Source organism: Leptidea sinapis, chromosome 22 (genome assembly GCF_905404315.1).
Source record: "Leptidea sinapis chromosome 22, ilLepSina1.1, whole genome shotgun sequence".
Classification (NCBI taxonomy): domain Eukaryota; kingdom Metazoa; phylum Arthropoda; class Insecta; order Lepidoptera; family Pieridae; genus Leptidea; species Leptidea sinapis.
In genome coordinates, this window is record NC_066286.1 from 6646526 (window position 1) to 6672912 (window position 26387).

Here is a 26387-nt window from a genome sequence, read left to right on the forward strand (position 1 = left end):
ATAGATTCTCTTACTGTTTCACAACAAGCCAGGTTTATTACTTTAGAGTTTAGTGTGTATGACAGCTACACCTTACAAAGTCAATCTAGGCGTTTAAATTATGTATGTCGCGTGTTTAGTGATCCCATCCTACTTTTTATCTCTTGAAGTTTGTTTCATACTCCTTCGCACAACACAATTCCGCATTTTCACTCTAAAATGCATTTGCTCCACGCGCCGCGATATTTTGCCAAGTCAAAGCAGAGTTCTATTTTTATTACGTGCAATAGCACGTGAGTGAGTGTGGTTGTCTGTGTACACAGCGAGACGTAGTTTCAACGACCTCACTTATCTGTTCACAGAGTTCCGTTCTTTACATATACCATACTAGCTGACCCAGCAAACGTTGTATTTCCACATAAAGTAATAAAAAAAAAAATAGTTAAAATTTTTGGGGTATAAAAATACCGATTCTCAGTACTAAAATTATCTGTGGATGGAATAGAATAATATTGAAATCGCGATACAAAAATAGGTTTCGATCGTAGACGGGTGAAATTTGAAGTTGCATATATTTTGAATGATGAATCAATAGTCAAAAAAAGTAATTTATTGTTTAGGGGTTAGAAAAATAGATGTTGGCCGATTCCCAGACCTCCCCGATTTACACACAAATAAAAAAAGTTTCGGAGGAGTTTAGTAACAAACACCGGGACACGAGAATTTTATATAGAAGAAGATGCAGCGTGTTTCGGAGAAAGTAAAGGTTAAGTATATGATATGTTGGTGATTACTTATCCATAACCTACATTTTTTGACTTAGAAATATCTATCAATCCAAAACTGGAGCGGTCTCGACTGGTGAAGTCTACGCTCCGACCTGAAACTTTCAACTCGAATAGCTATTTCACGATTAGCTTCTGTGACATAACGTAAATAAATTGTGCAATTATAATGAAAATCATAGCAGAGTAAAAAATATATTTTACGGAAGTATGTATCACCGGTATCTAAAACTTAAGCATATTTGTTTTTATTAAAAAAACTATGATACTTCCATGAGAAGTAAAAACTACCTTATGTCTATTGTTTCAAAGACTAAATTAAAAAAGACCTTGCTGACTTGACTAGTCCTCAAGTATTGAGTGGTTCATTTATACATGGAAAACTTTCAACGCAATTAAACAATAAGATTCATGTTGTAAGCCTGTTTTGATATTGGCAATCAAGAACTCATAATATTTGTATCGAAAAGAAAGCCTAGGAAATAATGAATTAGTCTTTATATATTTTTTGCGTTTACAATTTACATACAGAGGCGTTAGTGCGCTGTCCTTAACTACCAACCCACACAAAAGGTAAGGGTGCTTGCAGATTTGCTCGAATTGATTGATCTTCAGACAATAGGCGAAATATTTTTTTATCTATCAATGAATCAATATGTGAAAATATTTTGGAATTGTGGTATCTATCCAATCTATCATCAAAGTCTATTATGATCGAATTATATTATTTATATTTGGTCGACAATCAACCAAGGTCAATCTTTAAGCTAAGTCTGACATAACCATAACTAAAGTTAATTTTTTTAAAGTTCGGTAGGCTTTAATTGATCAACAAAACAACAGGTATGTGTATTTATCGACAGAACGATAGCAAGAAAATCGAGCAAATCTACTGGCACCTTAACGCGAAGAAGATTTGCAGTTCGTGTCCAATAAAACCGAAGGGAGTTCAAGTTAATCAAGACATAAATAGCAAAAATACAATCTCCCTGTTCGATATACTATAGGTACTCTCATTCGTGAATGGGTATCTGACACAAGGAAGTTAAGCGAGGCAGATTTTACATTTTAGGCAATACTATTGGGCGAAATTGCATGTTTTTACAGCGACATAACGATGGGCCAGAAAAGTCTTCGAATGGCGACCACGTACCTGAAGACGTAGTGTTGGTAGGCCCCCCATAAGATGGACCGAAGATCTAGTCAAGATCGACGGAATACGTTGGATGAGGGCAGCGCAGGACCGATGGTCGTGGAGATCTTTGGGGGAAGGCCTTTGTGTGCCAGTGGACGTCTTCCGGCTTATGATGATCACTTATTACTACTCCGGCAAGATTCTTCATCTAGGCAGCTTCAGGTGAGAGTTGTGTAGGAGTGCAGGTCCACCGTGATGGACCGGACGGGATCCCGAGACGGAGGCGCGGCGGCGGAGCGCGCTCCGAACTGCATGTGGTTACGAGAGAGAGCGAAGAACCGCCGTGGCCGAAGAGTGGGTTTCTCTGCGTCAAATCTAAAAACATTAATATAATTTAAGAAACATAGTTAAATTCCAACGTTTTTGTTATTATAGAACAATCGGAAGAATCTCTAAAGAGCTGAATCGCAACTCGTGATGCATTTACAAATGTACTTTAACCACTCCGGTTATTCACACACTTCACACTCCGGTTTAACATTTGTAAATGCAGAGATAAACAGAGATAATTTTCTTATCTAATTTGGTTTCGCTTTTTAAAAAAAACAATACTTTGTACATTGGACATGTAAAAGGAAAATATATTATATGGACAGAGATTGTGTGTATAGAGTTATAAACGCGAGAGAACGCCTGCCGTCTGTATAGAGGGCAAGCCGCCACCCTGAGACCTCAAGTCCAGACGGACACCAAACAATACCAATTAAATATCATGTATGGTACGATCCAACTAATGTTTTAACCTATCCATAACCCTTTCCCAAAGACTCAATTTTTTATGGAATACGAGGACAAACGAGCCTACGGGTCACCTGATGTTAAATGATCACCGCCGCCCACATTCTCTTGCAGCGTTGCCGGCCTTTAAGGAAGGTGAACGCGCTTTTTTTGAAGGTACCCGTGTCGTATCGTCCCGGAAACACCGCAAAAGGAAGCTCATTCCACAGCTTTGTAGTACGTGGAAGAAAGCACCTTGAAAACTGCACTGTGGAGGATCTACTTCGAATCGGAGGACACATCCAAATGGTGGGGATGATATCCTAACTGGTGGCGTGTCGCGCGAAGGTGGAATTCGGCGGCAGGAATCAGGATAAACAGCTCTTCGGAACACTCCCCGTGATAAATGCGGTAGAAGACACAGAATTTAATTGTAAGCTTATCGCAATGTCATAGAAGTATTTGAATAAAAGTCAACGTTATTATTAAGTAAAGTGGTAACTTTATTAATTAACATGGAACCTGTTGCTATGTTTATTTTATGATAGAGGAGGACAAACGTGCGTCACCGAGTCGCGAGATCATCTGATGTTTAGTGATCGCCGTCGCCCACATTCTCGGAAAGGAATTTAGGAAGATTGGTCGGTTGGCGATTGTATTTGTTTTACGAATATTGGCGAAACGACGATTATTATGATTATTTCGGTTTAATAGTTATTTTAAAATACTGCGAAACAGACACTAACATCTAATTACCAAAAGAGATACTCTCGTACAGTGGTAATTTCGTTTTTGGCCACATTTCTGTTGCAATTTTTAAGGCTACCTTTTATCAAGATACATGATCGAAGATTTACATACCGTCGACTGCCTGCTCAACTAAGAGTTCATAAACTCTCTTATTTATAAACGCAATGTAAAGTTACTCCAAGCATAAAATTACTTCTCTCTGTCATGTAAGTCTGTAGTGACAAAGGTAAGATAAAGACAAAAACATTTGAACTTGGATAACTTTACTTCGCGTTTATTAATAACACAGATAGGATTTTAACCGTGTTCTAACGCGCACGGGTCTACAATCATCTGAGTTTTAAGGTATTAGTGTAAGGTAGAAAATGGGGCGATGTATATGCTTTTACAACAAGATCCTAGAAAATGTTCAAAACAAAAGTATTACGTTATTCAAAAGAACTGTTAAAAAACGTTTGTGTGGTAAATGTTACTATAGCATAAATGACTTTCTTAATGATACCACAGATTGGGAATGCAGCGACCGCCCTCAGGCTATTAAATAATATGTTTTTATTATACAATATTACTTTGTAAACATATTTTTCATGAAAAACAAGCCCGCTGAGTTTTTTGCGCTCATTGTTAATTAAATAGTTTGAATATTACCTCCAACCGATGTGCACCATGCAACAGCGGCACACCATGATGGTCCACTTGTAGCCTGGGAACCAGCTGAACTCGGCCGAGGGTGGTCCACTGGTCTCCAAGTTGTCAGCCGTGCGTACCGTCAGTATATCGTGCATGTACCCAACTGATGAGCAATATTACATCTTAATATCTCCATTTAAAAATATTTCGCGTTTTTCTTACCCAGATTGTAAAATAGAGCAACTTTTTTTTTTTTAATAAAATCAAGGCCTTCTATAGACAGTTCAAGGCCATCTGTTTTATTTAGGTTTGTTCAATAACTAATTACCAGTGTTATGGTCAGACCATTTTCACACATATGGTATAGGTAGTTTTTAATATATGAAAAAAGTATAGGAACATTAATATCTCACGTAGGACCTTTAAATTTCTATACGTAAAATTAAAAAAAAAAATCTTAATTTCGGAGGAGAAAACAGGGGCAAAAAGGAAGATCTAACGTGAGAGGAGGAGAGGGAGGTATAGATTAATATATTAGATCATTTATACACATAGACAGACTATGACAGCTGTGAAAACGTCGAAAAAACTGAGTTTTGAATTAACCTCTATTTTGAGCAATTCACGGACACTTTACCTACATTCCTGGCCTGTTAATATCGGTTGTCTAACAGCAAGAGAATCTATCTAGGCGTATAAATTATTTAAGATTAATATAGCAGAACTCGACAGCAATACTTTCACCAAATACCAATTTTTCAGTTAAACCGACTATCAACGATATACTCATGCAAGAAATTCTATATAATTATTATAGCCGGCATCCTGTGCAAAGATTCCTCTGCACAAGATTCCGGCTAGACAGTGGGTACCACAACGGCGCCTATTTCTGCTGTGAAGCAGTAATATGTAAACATTATTGTGTTTCGCTCTGTGGGGCGCCGTTGCTAGTGAAATTACTGGGCAAATGAGACTTAACATCTTATCTCAAGGTGACGAGCGCATTTATAGTGCCGCTTAGAATATTTGGGTTTTTTTCAAGAATCCTGAGCGGCACTGCATTGTAATAGGCAACGCGTATCAGTTACCATCAACTGTTGAACGTCCTGCTCGTCGCGTCCCTTATTTTCATAAAAATAATAATAATAAATATAGCGGTCGAAGATTATTATAGTGTAATTTCTGGCATGTTCCATGTTTCGGCTTTGTTTTTATACGACATGATTTGTCTATATGTATAGAATGTCATTGGTAAGTGATTGCCTGTTACCTAAGTTGGTATAGTTGGAGTGAGGTCCCTCGCTGGACATTGAGAACACGTCCTCCCACTTGGCGACCACCGTGGTGCACGCCGAGCAGAACATTACACTCAGCTGGAAATATTTACATTACAATTAACATCAAATTCAAATTCACATGTAATTCAAACAGGATAAAAATCACTTATTGAACGTTACTACTACCACCCATTCGAAATAGTGTGTCTGACGCACAGCATCACCAAAGAAAACGTTGATGCTGTGCGTAAGCTGATTGAGGAATATCGTCATGTGACATACCGCGAAATTCAGGCAACTTTAGACATTGGCACGAGTCAAATACAAATAATCTTGCATGAACAATTAGGTGTACAAAAGTTGTTTTCCCGGTGGATACCGCATTTGCTCTCGGCTCGCATTACTTGGTGCGTCAGAACTCTCCAAAGATTCCACACGCAGGATCCTCAAATGCTGTATACAACATCGTATCAGGTGACGAATCCTAGAAATACGCGTACGAACCCGAAACAAAAGACCAGTCACGAGTTTGGGTGTTCGGAAATCAGTTAGTCAACAAAAATTGTTCGTTCACGGAGTGTTGCAAAAAAAATGGTGGCCACGTTTGTCTCCAAAACCGGCCATGTTGCGACTATTCCTCTTGAGGGACAAAGAACGGTTAATACAGAATGGTATGCTAGCATTTGTTTGCCACAGGTCGTTTCTGAACTCCGTAAAGAGAACTGCAACCGCCGCATCATCCTCCATCACAACAATGCGAGTTCTCACACCGCGCACAGAACGAAAGAGTTTTTAGAGCAAGAAAACATAGAATTATTAGACCATCCGCCGTACAGCCCCGACCTAAGCCCTAATGATTTCTACACTTTCCCTAAGATAAAGAATGAATTGCGTGGTCAGAGATTTTCATCACCTGAAGAAGCTGTGGACGCCTACAGAACGGCCGTATTGGAGACTTCCGAATGGAATGGTTGCTTCAATGATTGGTTCCATCGTATGGAAAAATGTGTCAAATTTGGCGGATAATACTTCGAAAAGCAATAAATACATTTTTAAATAGTAATGTTGTGTCACTTCCTTGATTCCCGAAATTTTCAGTGCCGCCCTCGTACCATTGACGTACAATGAACAAGTAGACTCACAAATACGCTCAAAAATTATCTGAAGCAAAACTCTGCGTAGGCAGAGATTTCGTGTGCTTCGACAGCGCTTTTTAAAACCAGTATTTTATTTATTACTAGCTGACCCAGCAAACGTTGTATTGCCGATATTAAAATCGCGATACAAAAGTAACTGTTGATCATAGATGGGTGAAAATTTGAAGTTGTTCGTGTTTTTTTAATGCTGACTCATAATCAAACAAATTTAAAAAAAAATGTCAATAAAATTAAAAAAAAATGGCGTGGACCACTCTTATCATGATGGATGAAAAATAGATGTTGTCCGATTCTCAGACCTACCCAATATGCACTCAAAATTTCATGAGAATCGGTCAAGCCGTTTCGAAGGAGTTTAACTACAAACACCGCGACATGATAATTTTATATATTAGAGATGTACATAACGACATCTGTCGGGTCAGCTTGTTATATTATAAGTACCCGGCCCATCAGCCTGATCGCCATGTGCAGCCGCAAGAGGGCGTCATCCACGATGAAGAGTGCGAGACGCTCCCGCGGTGACAGCGCCAGGTTGGAAGCCACCCAGAAAGACAACGCCACCGGGCTGTCCGGGATATCTGCTGTTGGGAATCAACATAATCAGGCAACACATGCAAACATAAATAAAATAAAAAAGTGTGTGTGTGCTTAGTACGTACGCAAGAAGTTATTCTTCTTTGGATTAATAAGACAAAAATATTTTAAAAAATTATTCCTCGTACTATTTTACGTTTGTAGAAAAAAAATGTAATAAAGAAAGTATAAATATATACAAATATATATATAGATAAATACAACCAATAAAATAGTACATTACGCACTTGTAGCGCAAAGTAGGTTGTTCCCGCACGAGGGTAGCGAGTGCAGGATGACCTTCATGTGCATGAGTATCGTATACTATTTTTCCTATAAAGTTGCGCAAAGTTCGACCACCATAATTATTTTTAAACATTCCCGCACGCTCACCACATTCTCGCAAGCTCAGCTACATTCCCGCACGCTCAGCTACATTCCCGCACGCTCAGCTACACTCCCGCACGCTCGTGTCAACGTGTGGGAAAGTGGTACTTTGCGAACGCAAATGCTCGCGTAAAATCGAACTTTGCGCACGATAATAGGAAAAATATTATATTATTGCATAACTAAGTTAAATAACGTGTAATTAAATTATTTTTATACACTTGACGAGAAATTATTTTTTTAATTTTAAAACTTGTATATTTATTGAAATTATGTATTGAAATTTAAATAATTCTCGTCGATTGGTTGTGGTTCAGTAGATATATGGGTCGGGTCGCAAGAGGCTTAGTAGCTGAAGTATGATAGAGATGGTCTTGTTGACCAGCTAAAGTCAAAGTCCAATTAACTTTATTCGATGAGGCTTAAATTAAGCGGTTTCGAATCGTCACTATAAATTTATTTTTTTAAATTACTGAATCTAACTTATGTTCGGAAAAACTTGAGCTCCTTAGAAGAATATACAAGTAACTCCACGGCCACTCTTTTCAATCAAATAGAGTATTTCAATGGCTGTAATATACAAAACAAATTAGTTTGTAAGGTACTGTATCCAATATATGAATCGTGTTTAAATAATATAACTTATATATTTATTTATATATACTCTATTAATTTTTTATATTATATAGTCTATTTATTATCTAATTTAGAAGTCGGTCTTTTTCAACGTAGTTTTTTTTATGGTATTTAAAATAATATCCTAAATTCATGTGCATATGAACAACAATTTGGTTCCCATACTAAGAAATTTTCAGGGCTCTTCAACTTGTAACTATTCCGTGCTGCACCAAATGCCTCTTTATCACCTGAATATGTGACGTAACAGGGCGGTTTCGAAGGAACTTCTTTCAAGTACAACCACATATGCTTGCTTCGCGCCACAACATACACATGGTGTGTGAAGCGTGCTAAAAGCGTGCACACTCACAAAAAAGGCAATTAACGCTCGGGTGATTTCTTTGGTATTGAAAGATAATCGAAAGAAGTTTGTTTGACTTCCAAATACTTAAGGGAAGTCTTACCTTTAGTAATAGATCTGAAGAACTCGCATATGGTGTGTCTCATGCGGCGGAAGTCGAATATATCATACACGAAGAGAGGCCACGAGGTCATCAGTGCGTCCATCTTGCGCAGTTGGCAGCTATTGCTGAAACCACAGAATTGAGAGTACAAATGTACGGAAGTTTCACACAGTTACATATTTTGAAGAAATAGCTACTTCAGCTGCCCGCTAATACGAAATATTTTGAATCATGCTTAGCTTGTAACTGCGTTGGACTAATAATACATTTATAATGTGCGTGGATCAATCTGACAAGGCCAAAATTACTTTACGATTCCCACGATCACAGAAGAAAGAATTATTACCTATATATTTTGCCTAATAGTAATAGGCACTTTAGGCATATTTATTTTCTATTTTTGGTTGAATTTTATATAAAGCGTGTTCTTTAGTTTTTTTTTTAAACTATTTTTTATTTTTCATTTTTAGTTAATTTTTTTAGATTGAATGAAGGGATTTTAATATCATAATAAAAACATTTTAGTTATATTGAATGATCACTTAATTCAGCTAGCCCGAGATTCCCGAACTAGCTCTTATAATAATTAGCTCAGTTAAATCACGCATTAATAATTTATGATGGAAATATAAATTCACCGCCATCTATTCGCTTCTAAACTTTAATTTTGTGGAACTGTCTTGACATGTCGCGCGTTTCCTTTGTAGTTTACAATAAATTACTAGATGGCGCTTATTAGTGATTTATTTATTTAAAAATTATATAAATTAACAAAAATCATATTTTGCAATTGAAAAATTGAATAATTTTATCAAATTAGTGTAATGTCATCGATCCTCGATAAATCTACAAAGTTTAAACGAAATCTAGCCGTTTAAAGTGGGTCAAAATCGCGCCCAAAGGATTCTGTTACAAACATACAAGTGAAGCTAATATAAAGCGTGTTTGTACATAAAAATCTATAATCACATCCCAAAAATAATAAGAGAGGTATCGTCAAATAGGAATTTCTCATCTAAATTGAAAATATACCTAAGTAAAAACTGTTTATCTTCATTAGACAAATATGTTCAATTAAAAATTGTCCAATTTTTTTATAATATAATATAGATAATAATAAATAATACTGCTAATAATAATAAAAATATTATAATATATTAGTTAAATTTAAGTTAAATTAAATTGATATTATTGTTACTAATGATTTAGTAATGTATTTTGTAAAAACTTTTGATTTTGACTCCATGTTTAGGCTTGGATCAAATAAAAATGAAAAGAATATATTATATAGCCTAAAACTTGAATAAAAGCGGCCCGCCCGTTGCATTGAGCATAGGTATCTAGTTCGGAAATTCTGCGCGTCCGTAAGTATGTTTTCGTATCTAAAGCGCGGAGTAACATACGCCTGCACAATACACACATAAGTATTACAATCATTTTTATTAATATCAAGGGAGGAAAATGAAAATAAGAAAGTAAAAATAGCTGCCCATGTTAAACGCGATGCTAGAGGTCAAACGAGTTTCTGGCCTTTGAGTATGAAGAGTGCACTAAGCTTGAGGGTTTCTAAAGACAGTATTTATTTTTTTACGTAATAGGAGGACAAACGAGCGTACGAGTCACCTGGTTTTAAGTGATCACCGCCGCCCACATTCTCTTGCAACACCAGAGGAATCACAAGAGCGTTGCCGGCCTTTAAGGAGGCTTTTTTTTTAAGGTACCCATGTCGTATCGTCCCGGTAACACCGCACAAGGAAGCTCATTCCACAGCTTTGTAGTACGTGGAAGAAAACTCCTTGAAAACCGCACTGTGGAGGACCGCCACACATCCAGATGGTGGGGATGATATCCTAATTTGTGGCGTGTCGTGCGAGGGTGAAATAATGATTATGATATGAAATACATATGAAATATGATAATTATTGAAGTCTGATGAAGTATGAAATGAAATTTTATAATTATAATAATTTGTACACTATAGTACGCCTTGGAATATAAATATTAATTTCATTTACACAACATAAATAGACATTTGTGTTACACCGACTAGGTGGCTACCACAGTGGTGTCTTTGTGTGTTAAATACTAGTGTGTAATCATTATTGTGTTTCCAACAACTACGTGCGCGACCGTCCCACGGGGTGACAGACGGTGGCGGGACGGGGTACTAAGATATCAGCGGGTATCAGATGGTGCCCTAACTCGATACCCGCCGACTTCTTAGTACCCCGTCCCCACCACCGTCCGTGAAATAACTGGGCTAATAAGACTTAATATCTTATTACTCGAAATGACAAGTGCAATTACGATATCGCTTACAATATTGCGGTTTTCAATAATCCTGAGTCACTGCGTTGTAATGGGGAAGGCGTATATCAATTACCAAAAGGTGATAACTACGTCACATCCATTTTGATGAACAATTTACTGTTTGTAACCATATTTATAATTTTCGTAAAAGTAGAATATTTTTTTAAATTATACTAAGGTGGTTCTAGAACATTCTTAACGCGGGTGTATAAATAAGAGCCCTTGCAGCGATCCTAAGGAACGAATGAAGTCACCACTCTATCTCGCTGCCCAGTAGTTCGGCAGTATGATTTTGATCGCAAGGGCCAAGGGAAGAGAGGTAAGAAAGTGGAGAAAGGAGATGGGATTCGCGGGTGAACCAGCCCCCACACGAGTTTGTTGCTGAAAAGCGGAAGCGAATTACAACAATACGAAATGAAGTACTACCCTACTAATGTAGGTGTACAAGCTTTTAACAACTCTGTAAAACTTTGGGTTTACCTAATGAATTTGATTTTATTACATATGAAATATATGCAGTTTCGATTGTAAATCTTTAATTTATATAGCGTTAACAAACGAAGTTCTTCTCAGGTCTGAGACATAACTTTCCGAATGGGTGGTAGTTTTTGACTTTCAATAAGCGATTTAATATATTCACTGAAATAAAATATTGGCATTTGTATTATTAAAAGATTTTGTATTATTACAAGTGAGAGGCTCCTTTACACAGGATGCCGGCTAGATTATGGGTACCACAACGGTGCCTATTTCTGCCGTGAAGCAGTAATGTGTAAGCAGTACTGTGTCTTTAGGTCTGAAGGGCGCCGTAGCTAGTGAAATTACTGTGCAAATGAGACTTAACATCTTGTGTCTCAAGGTGACGAGCGCAATTGTAGTGCCACTCCGAATTTTTGAGTTTTTCAATAATCCTGAGCGGCACTGCATTGTAATGGGCAGGGCGTATCAATTACCATCAGCTGTACGTCCTGCTCGTCTCGTCCCTTATTATCATAAAAAAAAGGATACAACTAGCAGCGAAACCCGGCGTTGCTCGGGTTAAATTACATCGCATGTTTAATTATTATTATGAGTTGCACGCATTTTGGAACTTCCCAGATCATTGTAGAAATTTTTGGAATTTTCTAGACTGTTTCACATCAATTTCATCAACTGTACACATTTTGGAACTTTTTAGATCATTCCAGAAAGCCTTAGAACTTTCTAGATTGATTACATCAGTTGCACACATTCTGGAACTTTCTAGAAAGTTCCAGAAGATCTAGATCTTTGCCGAGATTTTCAGAAGTTTATATTAGTTAGAGAAGGATATATTATTTCACATTTTTGCCACCCACAACCACCCTCTTCCACCCATCCCTACCAAACTCCCTTATCACCTTAGCACACCAGGGGACCGAGGGGTATTTGCCATCCCATCGGGAATTTGATCGAAGTTGCGGATGATAGAGAAAACCGTGGACATACGTACGAACATTAGCATTTTATATAATAAAATATATTAAGATTTGTAAAGTTTTAAATTAGAATGATATAGTTACACATTGCGGTCTTTGTCTCGCCTCCATCGGTCGAGGCTGGCCAGGCGGATTTCACGTAAGGGTTCTCCGTGTTCCACCTCCGCCGGCACTATCACATCCAATAAACGCATCCTGAAAGATATTTAAAAATAAGTGCACTTCCCTAAATCTTCCTTCCTTTCCAGTCACAGCTTAACAAACTCCTATTTACCATAACTGACAGACAGCCCTTTTACAGGCGATGCATGGAGGCAGATGAAACGCCAGAGCACGTGCTCTGTAGGTATATTATTGAACGGCCTAAGGTGATCAGAGTATGAAGATAACAGAAAAGCAAAATGGCAGAATCAAAAGGCTCAGTGCTTATATAACTCCTTTAAACTAGTTTACTAAAAATGTTCTTGCATCATATATCTTTAAACGAGCAATTCTTGTATACATAATCTGAAACTCGGAAACGACTCCAACAATTTTCATAAAATTTAGTATACCCCCTGTATACTTTTCCGGTGCGATAAATTAATTTTGCTAGGTTTCAATTTAAAAAAAAATAGTTTTATCCGTGTTTTAATGAGACAATAACATTAGAATACGAGTAAATAATAGCTCAGATCGGACATTGGGTGATCCGGAAAGCAGAAGACCCCGGTTCGAATCCAGATGTCCTATTAGTCTTATATTGTTCAAGTTTTGTACATTCTTAAAAATCCGAGCAAGCAAACAAAGAGCAAATAGGTAGTCCGGATATTAATAAATAAATCATTCATTGTAACAGTTAAAATCAAAGCGAGAATTTGAGTGTGGATTACTAAAACATTGCAACTAGATTGGGATTGTACTGAAGATGTTCTGCCTGGTAACAAATATTAAAACCAAGAGCTGTATTAAAATGTTTATGAGTCTGGAGGAAGAGGACATAATAAACAGTTTTTTACAAAACTCCGTCCGAGCGTTCTTTCCAACTGAGCGAACCGTTCGAGTACGCATGGGTTGTAAATTATGGTTTAACTTGTCCAACTCTCAGTTTGTGTCGTTGCGAGCGCTCAATCGGAATACGAGAGGTCGCATTCGAGTCCCGCATCGTTCACAAATTTTGGTTACAAATTTATAATTAATGCCAGATGTGCGGGTTATCACTTCAAAAATAACAAATAGTATAAGCTAGGTATTTTATTTGGGATTATATAAAGGTACACTCACCTAATGTAAATGTGAATAGACTGTGGCGTTCTAGGCATTTGCAAAAACCGGAAACGGTTTATAGCTCTAGCTTTGAATACGATGTTATTAGGATGAATATTATCTTCTAGGACTCTTGCTTCAAATACTTCACACAGCACACCATAGCCCGACACATAATTGCCGGTTTCACTGGAAATATAAATAAGGCATTTAATTTAATCGATTTAATTATGCATCACGATTGATTACTGTGTATGAATATCCTCAAAAACTACTAAGAATCAAATCTAAACTCGTCTAAATATTCATTTAGTTCTACAGATTATTTTGATGAATGTTCTGTAATTATTTTAGATTTGTTGTGAAAATTTATAGATATGATCTACTACCATATGTTTGGAAAACTTGAGTTTCAATGATAAAAAGAGGCAAGAAACTCATGCCACTCATTTAAAATTGATTCAATTTACCCAAAATATTTATTTCAATCTCTGTACGATAATTGATCACCCGAGCGTTGCGAATTATTTGAGTATGTTACAACTATTGTTCCCCACACTATGCTTTGGGGAAGGAATTAATTATTACTTAAAATTTAAGCAACAGGATCATAATTTTCATATGTATTAACAATATCAATAGAGTTTCTTACTCTAAGCTACTAAAGAACATAAATTAAGGGCCCTAAAAAAAAAGTCATAACATTTGGTCAGAATTATAGTTAATTCAAACTTACATTATAATTCAATATACCAATATTTTGAAAATAATGATATAATAATTTAATAAAAATGATGAAGCATTGGTGCATAAATATCCAAAGCTCTGTTTAAAGAATATACTAGTGTATAGATGATCTCACAGGCCGATAATGTGTGACCAATTATATTTAACAATGTGTTTAGTAGCTAGTGGTTTAATATTCAAAATACTTCCTTAAGGGCCGGCAACGCTCCTGTGATTCCTTTGGTGTTGCAAGAGAATGTAGGTGGTGGTTATCACTTAACACCAGGTGACCCGACCCGTATGCTTGTTTGTCATCCTTTTCGATAAAAAAAATACTAACAATCTAATGTCAAGTGTGGGTGAATATTTACGACTTGTCAATCAAAATCGGTTACAGTACTCTCTCGAACACATTGTTTGTCTATACATGTCATTTATGTCTATTAGTCTATGGTTTGACCTGATTTCTGCTTGAACTAGTGCACATACTTTCTATTTAATTCACATCTTGACATGGTAATATCAGTATAGCATTCATTAAAAGTGTGGCTTTAATGGATTTTTCCTGCTTACACAATCTGTTTATGAAAATACGACCTGTATTGTATAGCAGTGGTTAGCGATCCTACCTACAAAGCTAGAGGTCCCGGATCCGAATCCCAGGAGGTGCAAGCATTTATATGATGAATATGGATGTTTGTTTCCGAGTCATGGATGTTTAAATAGTGGTTTTTGTTATCAATAAATTTTTATTCTATTCTATTCTAAATGTATTTAAGTATGTTTATATGAATTTATGTATGTTTAAGTAAGTATATTGTATTAAATATATCATTGTCTTGTAACCCATAACACAGGCTATATATGCTTAACTTGGAGCAAGATAATTTGTGTAAAAAGTGTGTCAATATTAAAAAAAAAATCTGTGCTAAATTGTTTTATTTAGGTTTGTGGAATACACATAATATGTTTACTAGACTTACTCGGGACATAACAGCCCAAAAAGCTTGTCTGATCGTAATGTTTCATGTACCATGGCAGCATCATGAGAATTTGTAAGGAGCATTGGCACAGTCTCTCCAGGGAAAACAGCTCCATGATGAGCAATGACAGGCACCTTACCAGTCCAGCCTGCTTCAAGCACTGATCTACCTTTTATTGCTTCAAGACCAGCTCCCATATACTGAAAACAAAGACAGCAAGTATATCTTCATATTTAATTTACCTATCAAAATATATGGATGATGCTGGTTTAGAAGTCTCGGTGTTTGTTCAACTCTTGAGTTGTAATAACTCTTGATTTGTAATTTCATATTTTGTATACATAATATATAAAAACTACATAATAAGAGACTGCTAACATTGAAAATTAGTTTACTATGCCACATGCAGTTATTTGACATTAGTTTGAAATAGTAATTACAGTACTGCAATTGGTGACAAAGTATAATCCAGCTAAGTATTAAAGCAACAGTTGTTTTTTAAAACATAGTGGATTTCAGCAATCTCCGTTTTTTACTTTATTATAACCTTCACCTGTCAATCTATCAATGAATCCATGTTTCATACAATCGAGTGAATCACTTTTTTCTTAGTTTTGCTGATTGACATCAAATTGACTTTTTTTTATTTATTTATATAACCACACTACATCCATCATTACAGGTTTAACCTAATGTGTCAACGTAATGAACAAATAAAGACTTAATTCATTATATTGGTAAACTTATCCTACTGCTGACAATAGGTATTTACATAAAATAGAACTTGCTTTAGAGTATCTCCTCTATGAGTGCATTTAATTATAGTAGCATCCCATTGAGCTGCAGCTCACCATGCAATAACCTCCTATCCAACCTACGCCTGGTAACTAAGAAAAATTATTAGCTTTTCCAAGATAAATATAGATATAAATAGTAAAACTAATACAAGATGATTTGCCTCATTCAAAGATAAATGGTGGTTCTAAAAATAATCTATTCATTCAATGTTATGGATGCAGACTACCAGCTTTTGAGAAAGTATTTGAATTCTACAGTATTATACCCACAAAGTGTCGTTTTATTATCGTCGCTGTAACATATCTAAACGAATTCTAATTATAAAGATCGACATATTGCTAACAATACTTAAAAATACTTTTTTATCTTACGGAATGTGAAGCTGCAAGGGTTATATCAAAGTGTTCCTCTGCATCTGATTCTTCATTCGTTTGCTCAATGGGGACGTTCTCATCAGCGTCTCCAGCTCCAGAACTATATTCTTCATCTTCAGAGGACACTAAAAAAATATATTCTTCAAATTCACATATAGAATACGAAATATTCGAATATAAAAATAAATAAGGAAATCTACACTTTATTGGGTAGTCATTAAATTAACAGTACAGGTTTTATATATATAAATTTAATACGCACTATTACTTGATGAAAATTATATTCCCTCTTTCCTTTGAAAATGCTACGAATAATTAACAATAGAGCGTAATAATATTTTAAATGACAATAATAAGTTATCCAAAATAAAAACTCTTCATCACAGAACGTCTTTGACAGAACAATAATAAATGATTTTTTTTTTGGATTTTATGAACTGGTAACTAAGACCTTTAAGTCAATAATAATAAAATATAATAAAACTCCTTTGGCAACAAGTATACAAAAATAAAAATAATGTTGTCAAATGTACATCCAAATATTACTCCGTACAGTCGTCCAACACTCCAACGTACGTCGAACCTTCCACGTGTGGAGAGATAGTTCGTACTTCGTACATGTTATGTGAGGATACGCATCAAACGATTTCCCTATCGGAATCGGAATGTAACTTCATCACAATCGGACCGGCTGTGTGCTTGTGGGAAGGAGAGAGAATGAAAATGAAGATGAAATGAAGATGGAAGATGAAAAGGTGATAAGAGCACACTCGCCGGCGAGTGTGGTGATGTTTTGTGTAATGTATGTAAGTGTGTATGTATGTGTTTATGATTGCAAGTATGTGTGTTTGTATGTATGTACGTAGTGTAAATGTTTGTGTGCATGTATGTTTGTGTTTGTGTCTGTTTGTTGAGTGTGTTTGTGATTGTGTAAGTGGTGTATGTCAGTCCGTCAGTCATTCCGTGTGTGAGTGAGTGTAGTGAAGCGATTACAGGACGAGGACTAACGTCTCGTCGGGTATCAAAGGAATGTGTGGTGTATCTAGGGTGCCAGTGGTTTGCGGTGGTTGACCGCGCCTACGCCTGCGAAGGCGGTGTGTGCGTGTCTGTGTCGGAGTTTGTGTGGGTGTCGCGTTCGCGATGGTGATGTCGTCATCCGGGTCTACCGTTACGTGTCTGGGACGTCTTATTGGGTTGAGACTATGGTGAAGGGGGGTGTACCCGCATGCCTTCCTAACCAAGATGTTGGGATGGTTAGGCGCCTTGTCAAAGAAGCGTCGCGAGATCTCTTTAAAGTGTTGAGCTATTGTCGGAAGCTCTAGGTCGCGGTGAAGGTCAACGTTTCGGATGAACCACGGGGCTCCGGTTGCCATGCGCGTGAATTTATTTTGAACTACTTGCAAACGACGTAAGTAGCTCGGTCGGGTGTGCGCGAAAACGACGCTTGCGTATGACAGTATGGGCCGTACGATGGTTTTGTACAGCGTCACTTTGTGTTTGAGCGGAAGTTTGCTTCGCCCACACACAAGTGGATAAAGGCGACTGAGGACAAATCTGGCTCTATTGCATACCGTATCAATATGTTTCTTGAAGTTCATATTGCTGTTGAACGTGACTCCTAAGTATTTGTAATCCTTCACCCACGGTATGGGTGTTTCATACAGTTTAATAACGTCAGTCGGTTGTTTTTTAGCGCGGATGCTATTCGCGTTACCGAAGAGTACCGCTGCACTCTTGGTGGGGTTCACTTCAATCCGCCATTTTCTGAACCAGTTGCCTAGTTCATCGACGGCGGCTTGAAGCACTTTAATGTTCTTGCTCAAGGTTGAGCGGTTGGAGCCGAAGTAGAGTGCCGTGTCGTCAGCATACTGAGCGAGCTGGACACTCGGAAACTTGGGAATGTCGCTCGTGAAGAGCGAGAAAAGAGTGGGAGAGAGGACCGAGCCCTGTGGCACGCCAGACCTGATGGGTCTGGGTGAGGATAGGGTGCCCTCTACTCGATATCGGAAGGAGCGATCGGTAAGGTAGGCTCGAATGATGCGCACGAGCCTGTCTGGCACTCCCAGTTGATACAGCTTGAATACTAAGCCGTTGTGCCATACCTTGTCGAAGGCCTTCGCGACATCGAAAAACACGGCTGCCGTGGTAGCGTGAAATTGACGTCGTATGAGAATGTACTCGGTGAGTCGGTGAGCCTGCTGGGGACACGAGTGAGCGGTTCTGAATCCGAACTGTATGTCGGGTATCAGGTTAAGCTCCGCGATGTAATGATTAAGACGCGCGAGAATTAATCTTTCGTAAAGTTTCCCGATCGAGTTAATTAAGCTAATAGGCCTATAGCTACTCGGATTAGCTTTAGGTTTATTGGGTTTTGGGATACCGATAACAATGGAATCCTTCCATTGTTCGGGGAACGCGCTATTAGACAATAGAATATTAAAAATGGTAACCAATAAAGTAATAAGAGTCGAGGGTAGGATTTTAAGAACCCTATTGTTTATAGTGTCGGGCCCCGGGGCCTTCTTGGAGTGAAGCTCCTTAATTATTAGTTTCACCTCTTCGTAAGAGGTGGGTTTTATTACGTCGCCTGAAGGGCTCAGAGCGGAGCGACGTTCAACTTCACGATGAACTTCGTCAACGTGTGTCGGGTCGGCTGCTGCATTTGGAGAGCACTGACTCTCGAGACTATCGGCGAGGCATTCAGCCTTCTCATCGTCATCGAGCGCCGGCTGCAGTCCCGGTCTGTCCAAAGGAGGCATGACAGTGGGCGGCTCCTGTTTGAACGCGCGAGGCAGCTTCCAGAAAGCCACATGTGATGGCTTAAGGTTGCCGAGCAAGCGGTCCCAACGTTCGCCGCGGAGTTCCGCGATACGTTCCCGTACCACCCGCTGTAGGTAGCGGAGGTGGCGCCTATTCTCGACCGACGGATACCTGTCGTAAAGTCTAGTGGCTCTGTGCTTCTGTGTGAGTAAGTTCCTGACCTCTGGAGGCAGGTTTAGGCGATGCGGTTGCATCGCCGGAACCTGCCTGGAGCAGGCCTTGATCCTACTCTGTATGTGTGACGTCACATGAGAGATAGCACTGTGAGCCGTGTCGACCGAGTCGATGACGTCCGGTATACGGTCAAGGTCATCGGACTTGATAGACTCGAGATCCTTTTCCAGCCGTTGCCAGTCGATCACTGTTTTCGTCGGTGGTTGAAAGTTAACCGGTGGGCCTAGATTTAGGACGACGGGCCGGTGGTCTGACTCTAATTCGTGAAGAACCTCGATTGAATTTACATTGAGCGTTACGTTTTTAAGTAACGCAACGTCTAGAATGTCGGGTCGGTGCGCGACGTTATCCGGATAACGTGTTGGTTCGTCGGGTGCTATTACTGAAAAGTTCCGCGTGTCTGTGAGAGAGTTTAATAAAATTCCGTTTCTATTTGTGGCTCTACTGTTCCAGCTGGAGTGTTTGGCGTTAAGATCGCCGCCCACTATGACTGCGGCCCCGTGGCCGAGTAATGCTTCTATATCTGTGTCTAATATTTGTTTGTTCGGCGGAAGATAAGCTGAAATAACAGTGATCGGCTGGTGATTCGCCATACTGACCCGGATGGCAGAGGCCTCGATGTTAGTGAGGACCGGAGGATCTATAGGTATACAGTGTAGAGACCTTTTAAAATAAATGAGGGTGCCGCCCATACGGGTGGTGCGATCATTCCTAACTAAGTTATAATTAGCGATACGCGGATCGCGTATACGTGGTTTTAAAAATGTCTCTTGCACTAAGAATAGGTCTAATTGATGTTCGTGAGCGAACTCCTTCACCAAGTCTAGTTGAGGCTTAAGGCCTTGGGCGTTAAAATACGCTATACGGAGCGTATGTGGTTTGACCCGTCCGCTTACGTTATTAGGCATCGCGAATGTTGTTTTTATACTTTAGCCCTATTTCGGTGAGGGCACGGAATATTTTGCCGTTGTCTGCCATAACTTGCAGGAGCGACGGCGGGTCTTCCCGGACAGCATCGAGCCTGCTGGCCAGGGCTGTTATTTCGTCAATGTCGAACATCTCTGACAGTTCGAACATGAAAGCAAAGGTGCTGCCGCCTTTGCTACCTGTTGCCGCGGACGCGGGCGCCGGGGGCCTCGGTCGCGGGACCGACGCCGCCGGGCGGGACGCTAGCGGAGGCCGGAGGGGCGCGGGGGCCGCGAGAGTGGCCTCTGTGGCAGCGTTGGCAGCCGGAGGAGACCTCGCCCAGGCGTTTACCTTTGGAGGCGGCGCAGGTTTGAAGGTTGGAGTGAACTCCACCTTCTCTGCTCTGCCTTGCGGCTGGCGGCGCCCTGGGTGACGCTTGTGTTTGGGTGCCTTGGGACACCCGCGATAGCTCGCGGGGTGCCCCTTCTCCCCGCACAAGACGCAGGCCGGGGGCTCCGCGCATTGCGCTGGTCGAGGGCACTCTGGCGTGCCGTGTTTCCCGAGGCACTTCACACACCTCGGGGTGTGTTCGCAATTTCGTGCCGAGTGCCCGTATAATTGGCATCTGTGGCACTGACCGGGCCCCCCGCGGTTGCGAGGAGCTTCGGTACGGATGCCCTGAAGGGAACAAACCGATTTTATATTGAATATTTCCTTTCCCTCTTGCGTGAGGTCGAGGACTACGAGAACCATGTTAAATGGTTGTTTATTGTTGGTTCCGCGCATACGGTGCACCTCGTGTGCGGGGTAACCCTGCTCTTTGAGGTCCGACAGAATGTCGGCCTCGTCTAATTCTTTGGGGACGTTTCTAATAACGACCCTCAGACGCTTCTCCTCGGGCAGGGCGTACGTGTGGAAACCCACACTCAGCTCTCTAAGAAGAGATGTCAGGGCGCGGTGGTCCGCTACCTCCCTGGTCTCTAGTTTGATTAGAGATTGGTACGCCCTCGCCTGGAAGGAGAGCGTCTTCGGGATCCTGTTTTTGACGGTTAACCATCGGCCTCGGTCCCCTATAAAAATAGGAGGCGGGCGCTTGGTCGGAGGCGGTACGCGGGCTTTAGCGGGCGCGGGCGCGGACGCGGGAGCGGAGCCAGTCGTGGCCGCGGCTTTCTTCGCGGGTGTGATATCCAGAGAAGGCGATTCACGACCGCGCTTCTTCTTACGACTGACGGTAATGAAGCCGTCAGCATCCGACGCGACACTCTCCGCTCTCGACGGTAGAGCGGTTTCCGGCCGGGCCGGTGAAGCACTGGAAGCCTGAGGGGCTACCGTGCGGTCAGGACTGACCGCAGGGACCTTAGGGGTCGCCTGCGCGTCAAAGTACGCCTGAAGGACAGGCGGACGGGCTGATCGGGTGATCACTTTCCTCGGTTTGACCGAGGCCACGGAACTTGCGTCGGACGCATTACCTATATCCATTTCGGATTCCCCGTCGGAACTCGAAACGTCGGATGATGATTTGTATTTTTTGGATTTCGCTTTAATAGCGGCATCCACTGACTCATCTATAGATATCTTCATTAATGGAGCGATCTTCTCCGTAAATAATCTATCTAAGAGAGCGCTGAAGAAGCCCTCGTCGGGAACCATTGGTGAAGCCATGGTTGTTGTTAATAAGTTGAGCGGGTGACAACCCCCGCTGCCCGAGTCAGGCAGAGGGGGAATATAATGATAAAGTGGACAACTATACTTTTGTTGTACACTTGCACATTAATAAAATACTATTAATAATAATGAAATATACAAAAATTAAAAGAAATTAATAATAATAATTAAGCCTAAGACTTAGCTTTGCTGGATGTAGACTGGCTGGGCCGGAACCCCGATGTACGCTGTGCAGGCCCCCACGGAGAAGACACACACGGCACGATCTGCAACACTCACAACACACACGATTAGCGTGCAGAATCGCGAAACACAGCACAGGTGCTAACTAACACGATCGTAAAACCGGGTAATTAACACTTATTATAACTAAGCTACGTTCCGCGAAGGAACGTAACAGGTGCGAGACTCAAAGAGTCCCGAACAATGGCACGCGACAACAATAGCTAGCCCAGGTGGCCTGAGCAGATAGTGCGATAACGCAGGTAATAAAATATTCGAAGGAGGACAGATAACGCGGCACGTGTGCTCGCGTTGCCTGCCTGAATCGAACTCTACGCACCTACATTCTCTTCCCTTCTTCTTACCTTAACTTCTCGTAACAAGATCGAACGTCAGCTGTGGAGAGATGCGTATTCTGCAAAATTTTAGCAACAACTTATTGTTGTACAACTTAAAACTTCATTTAATAGCGATAAAATCAATTTAATAGCAGTAGAAATATTTTAGATTTGGTAGAACAATATTGGTAGCTACGTGACGAAGGATTTCGTTCAAATGACTTTGACTCTCGACTCCAATTTATAATAGTTAACGTTGTAGGGAAATGATAGGACAATACGAATCTAGAGCAACGCTGGATATAATCGGAACTTAACGTCAACGATTTTGAAATAAAGGGAATAGCACCGCAGGTAATCCAACATCATCATAACATCCAGATTTCATAGAAGTGGTGATTGGTCGTCTCGTTGAGGACATCTTGCCACCAAGTTGTGTCTTACCTGTTTCGAGTTTAATACCCAATGACGTTCTATACATATGGACATGCCATTCGCAGTCTGATAACGGAACGGTTTATAGTTATGTATTGTTTCTTGACCTAATTAAATAAATTTGATGTCGTTTGATATTATTAAATTTTACGGTGAGTTTTGTGTTATGACGACCGCGCGACATTAAGGTTTCCAGCTTAACCCCTAATAATAAATCTTTAAAAAAATATTTAGAGACTCTGCAACGGGCTCTGAGTTGTATACTTAGATACTTACCTAAAATAATTTGGTAAGCAACATCATCCTGTAATACTGTCTTAAATTCAATAGTTAGTCTATAATTTATAACAATCGCTTTAAACGACCGTTGCAGCACGAGACCACACGACACTAATTAAGGCAGTCATTTTTATATTTAAATTATATACGTTATTTTTATTATTTTACCACAACCATGTTTTAATTACATAATTTGCTTAAGTTATCTATTCTTATAGACCCCTAAATTGAAATTTTTTGTTCTAGTTTGATTATGTGTTTTGGAAGCTGAAGACCCTGTGGTCAATGCTTTACAAAGTACCTACCCCAAGATTCGTCAAGTGCCAATGTCAAATTAAAATTACCTCTAATGCCATAGAATGCGCAACCTGTGATTTTGTGATTGTTTTACGAGAGTTCAATACCAGTTTAACTTTTATGAACGAATGCTTTAATGAAATGTGAATTAAAAGTATTTGATGTACATTAAATTGCGTTAAAATGTATGGGAAATTTTTGTGGTGTTACGTATTTTCATTGACATTGTTGGATATTTCCCTCAACACTAAACTGACAGCTCAGGGAAAGAGCCATGGTAAAATCGATTTCTATATTATTCTAAAGTCCTTACAAAGATAACGCTTCTGTTTCCAAATTATTATTCGTTTTATAAGTTAAGTATTTCGCAGTTCCAAAAATAAAATTATCATACAATTATTCTCGTTTATAATTAACTGTTAAATGAAATCAAATGTTATTTTTGGTTGAGAGTAGGTACTATTACATTTCTATTTATATTTATTTGTTTGTTGCAGTCGTTTAATTTGGAATACCGGCATTTCGTTTTGCCAAAAGTGTAGTCTTATTTCATTTTATGCAAATAGATGCACTCTCTATAGTCTATATGTTTTCATGCTTGTAAAATGTAAAATTTTCTAAAAAAAAAATTTTCAATCTTTTTAGTATGCACGGGATTATATTATCTAATATATAAAATTCTCATGTCGCGGTGTTTGTAGTTAAACTCCTTCGAAATTTTGTGTGCATGTTGGGTAGGTCTGAGAATCGGACAACATCTATTTTTCATCCCCTTAAATGTTAAGGGTGGTCTACGCCAAATTTATTTGACATAATTTTTTTGACATTTTTTTTTAAATTTGTTTGATGAAGTGAAATGAGTCAGCATTAAAAATACATACAACTTCAAATTTTCACCCATCTACGATCAACAGTTACTTTTGTATCGCGATTTTAATATCGGCAATACAATGTTTCCTGGGACAGCTAGTATTATTATATAATTTAATTTAATAAAGTAAATTATGATTCATTCTTATATATAAACACTGAATATTATCAATAAAAGCATATATCGACTCAACTGTTGATAGCTCCACTGCTGGTTCCTGGCCTAGCTGTGACATGTGTCTGAGTACTTCACTCCTGGGGTCTGTTCATCTTATTGGTTTATTTCAGCATAAAACTGTTCAAAAGTTGTTTGTCAGTTTTTTTTTGCATGCAAACCCTGCAAGTTTTTTATTATTATTTTATTGCATAATAATTAAAGAAGATTAACAAAACATCAAATAATGTATATTTCCTCTGACTTAATATCTAACCATCCAAATTTATCAATTTTTTTCTATCCCACTGCTGCTCAAAGGCCTCCCCTGTATTACTCCATTTATCATGGTCCTGTGCCAGCCCTGACCAGGTCTTATGTTAGGCACCCAGATTGTCACACCATCTTTTTCTGGGTTTGCCTTGACTTCTTTGAGTGTCCTGTCCTGAGCCTCCCAATGTGTGACAACCTGTGTCCATCAGTGTTTGTGCATTCAACATATATGCCCAGCCCAGCTACTCTTTACCTGTGAGGTTTTTTCTTCCAAATCAACAATGCCAGTTCTGGAGCTCAGTTCCGTATTTCTAATGTGATTAACAGCCTGACTCCTAGAATCCTGCATTCCATAACTAGCTGACAAACCGGAGTGTGGACTTCTGATTTTCTATAAGTGACCATGTCTGTGCACCATTAGTTAGGATGGGCAGAACACACATGTTGACGAGTTTGTGCTTAACTGACAGGGGAAATTATCCCTTTAGAAATGAAGTTAATAAAATGTTCTACATTTTCCCTGGTATATTTGAAAAATGACATAGTAGTGTACAGTGTGCATACACCATAAAACACTCACTATGTTCAAACTTTTATTTACAATTCTATAGTAAGGTACCAAGCTCCATATTATAAAATGTCTTCTTAGCACACCATAAAACATTAAATTATATTTGTTACCTTTTTGTTTCAGGTGCTACAATCCATGACTCCATAGCAGATAATATTGGTTTTCAAGTAAGTATATCATTACTGTCTAGTATTTTAATGTGATAAACAAGACATTACTATTAATGTCTTGTTTATCACATTATAATACTTGACAGTTGTAAAAACTACAAATTCTAACATTATTAATGGTTTTGTACAAGACAAAAAACCTATAATGAAATGCTGCATGAAACTTGAGGGTTTTTAGTTTAACCATGATCTACTATTTTGTTAACAGGAAATATACATTACTGAAATTATCACCAGTACAAACTTTTGTTATATGTTCATGGCTTCTACTTATGGTTAAATATTCGCTGCATTTATATGTACAAGTTGATTATATTAAAAATAAGGCTAAATTTATACCGAGATGCAGATAACATTACTGAAGAAAACCTGAATACCCAGTCTAGATGATGCTGACATATATCACATGTGTATGCTGCAACACAGAAAAAAAAACCACACCAATCACCGCCACCCACAATCTCTTATAACACCAGAGGAATCACAGGAGCCTTGCGGGCCTTTAAGGAAGGTGTATGCGGTTTTTTTGAAGGTACCCATGTCGTATCGTCCCGGAAACACCGCACAAGAAAGTTCATTCCACAGCTTTGTAGTGCGTGGAAGAAAGCTCCTTGAAAACATCATTGTGGAGGACACTCACCCAAATGGTGGGGATGATATCCTAACTTGTCCTGCGAAGGTGTCCGAATTGGCGGCAGGAATCAGGTTAAACAGCTCTTCGGAACACTCCCCGTGATTAATGCGGTAGAAGACACACAATGAAGCGACATCTCTATGCAACGCCA

At 39.1% G+C, this 26387-nt stretch overlaps 2 protein-coding genes across 4 annotated transcripts in view; one reads left to right on the forward strand and one right to left on the reverse strand.

The window, feature by feature from the left end:
• Positions 1 to 945: 945 nt before the first annotated feature.
• The window catches only part of LOC126970838 (protein cereblon), a 272220-nt gene continuing 246778 nt past the window's right edge, over positions 946 to 26387 (reverse strand). The window contains exons 1-10 of one of the 3 annotated variants that reach the window (XM_050816982.1): positions 16691 to 16824; positions 16426 to 16553; positions 15257 to 15456; positions 13566 to 13736; positions 12387 to 12497; positions 8536 to 8660; positions 6935 to 7071; positions 5327 to 5429; positions 4075 to 4219; positions 946 to 2274 (exon numbers count right to left, since the gene is read on the reverse strand). In XM_050816982.1, the coding sequence (XP_050672939.1) occupies positions 2118 to 2274; positions 4075 to 4219; positions 5327 to 5429; positions 6935 to 7071; positions 8536 to 8660; positions 12387 to 12497; positions 13566 to 13736; positions 15257 to 15456; positions 16426 to 16553; position 16691 (1278 nt within the window). In that variant the 5' untranslated portion in view covers positions 16692 to 16824 and the 3' untranslated portion in view covers positions 946 to 2117. Of the gene's footprint in view, positions 2275 to 4074; positions 4220 to 5326; positions 5430 to 6934; positions 7075 to 8535; positions 8661 to 12386; positions 12498 to 13565; positions 13737 to 15256; positions 15457 to 16425; positions 16554 to 16690; positions 16825 to 26387 lie in introns of those variants that run through there. The other 2 variants (XM_050816981.1, XM_050816983.1) reach the window with 2 other exon arrangements.
• Positions 23620 to 26387, forward strand: part of LOC126970784 (transmembrane protein 131) — a 48877-nt gene continuing 46109 nt past the window's right edge. The window contains exons 1-2 of the mRNA XM_050816868.1: positions 23620 to 23841; positions 25556 to 25599. Of these exons, the coding sequence (XP_050672825.1) occupies positions 23748 to 23841; positions 25556 to 25599 (138 nt within the window). The 5' untranslated portion in view covers positions 23620 to 23747. The remainder of the gene's footprint in view (positions 23842 to 25555; positions 25600 to 26387) is intronic.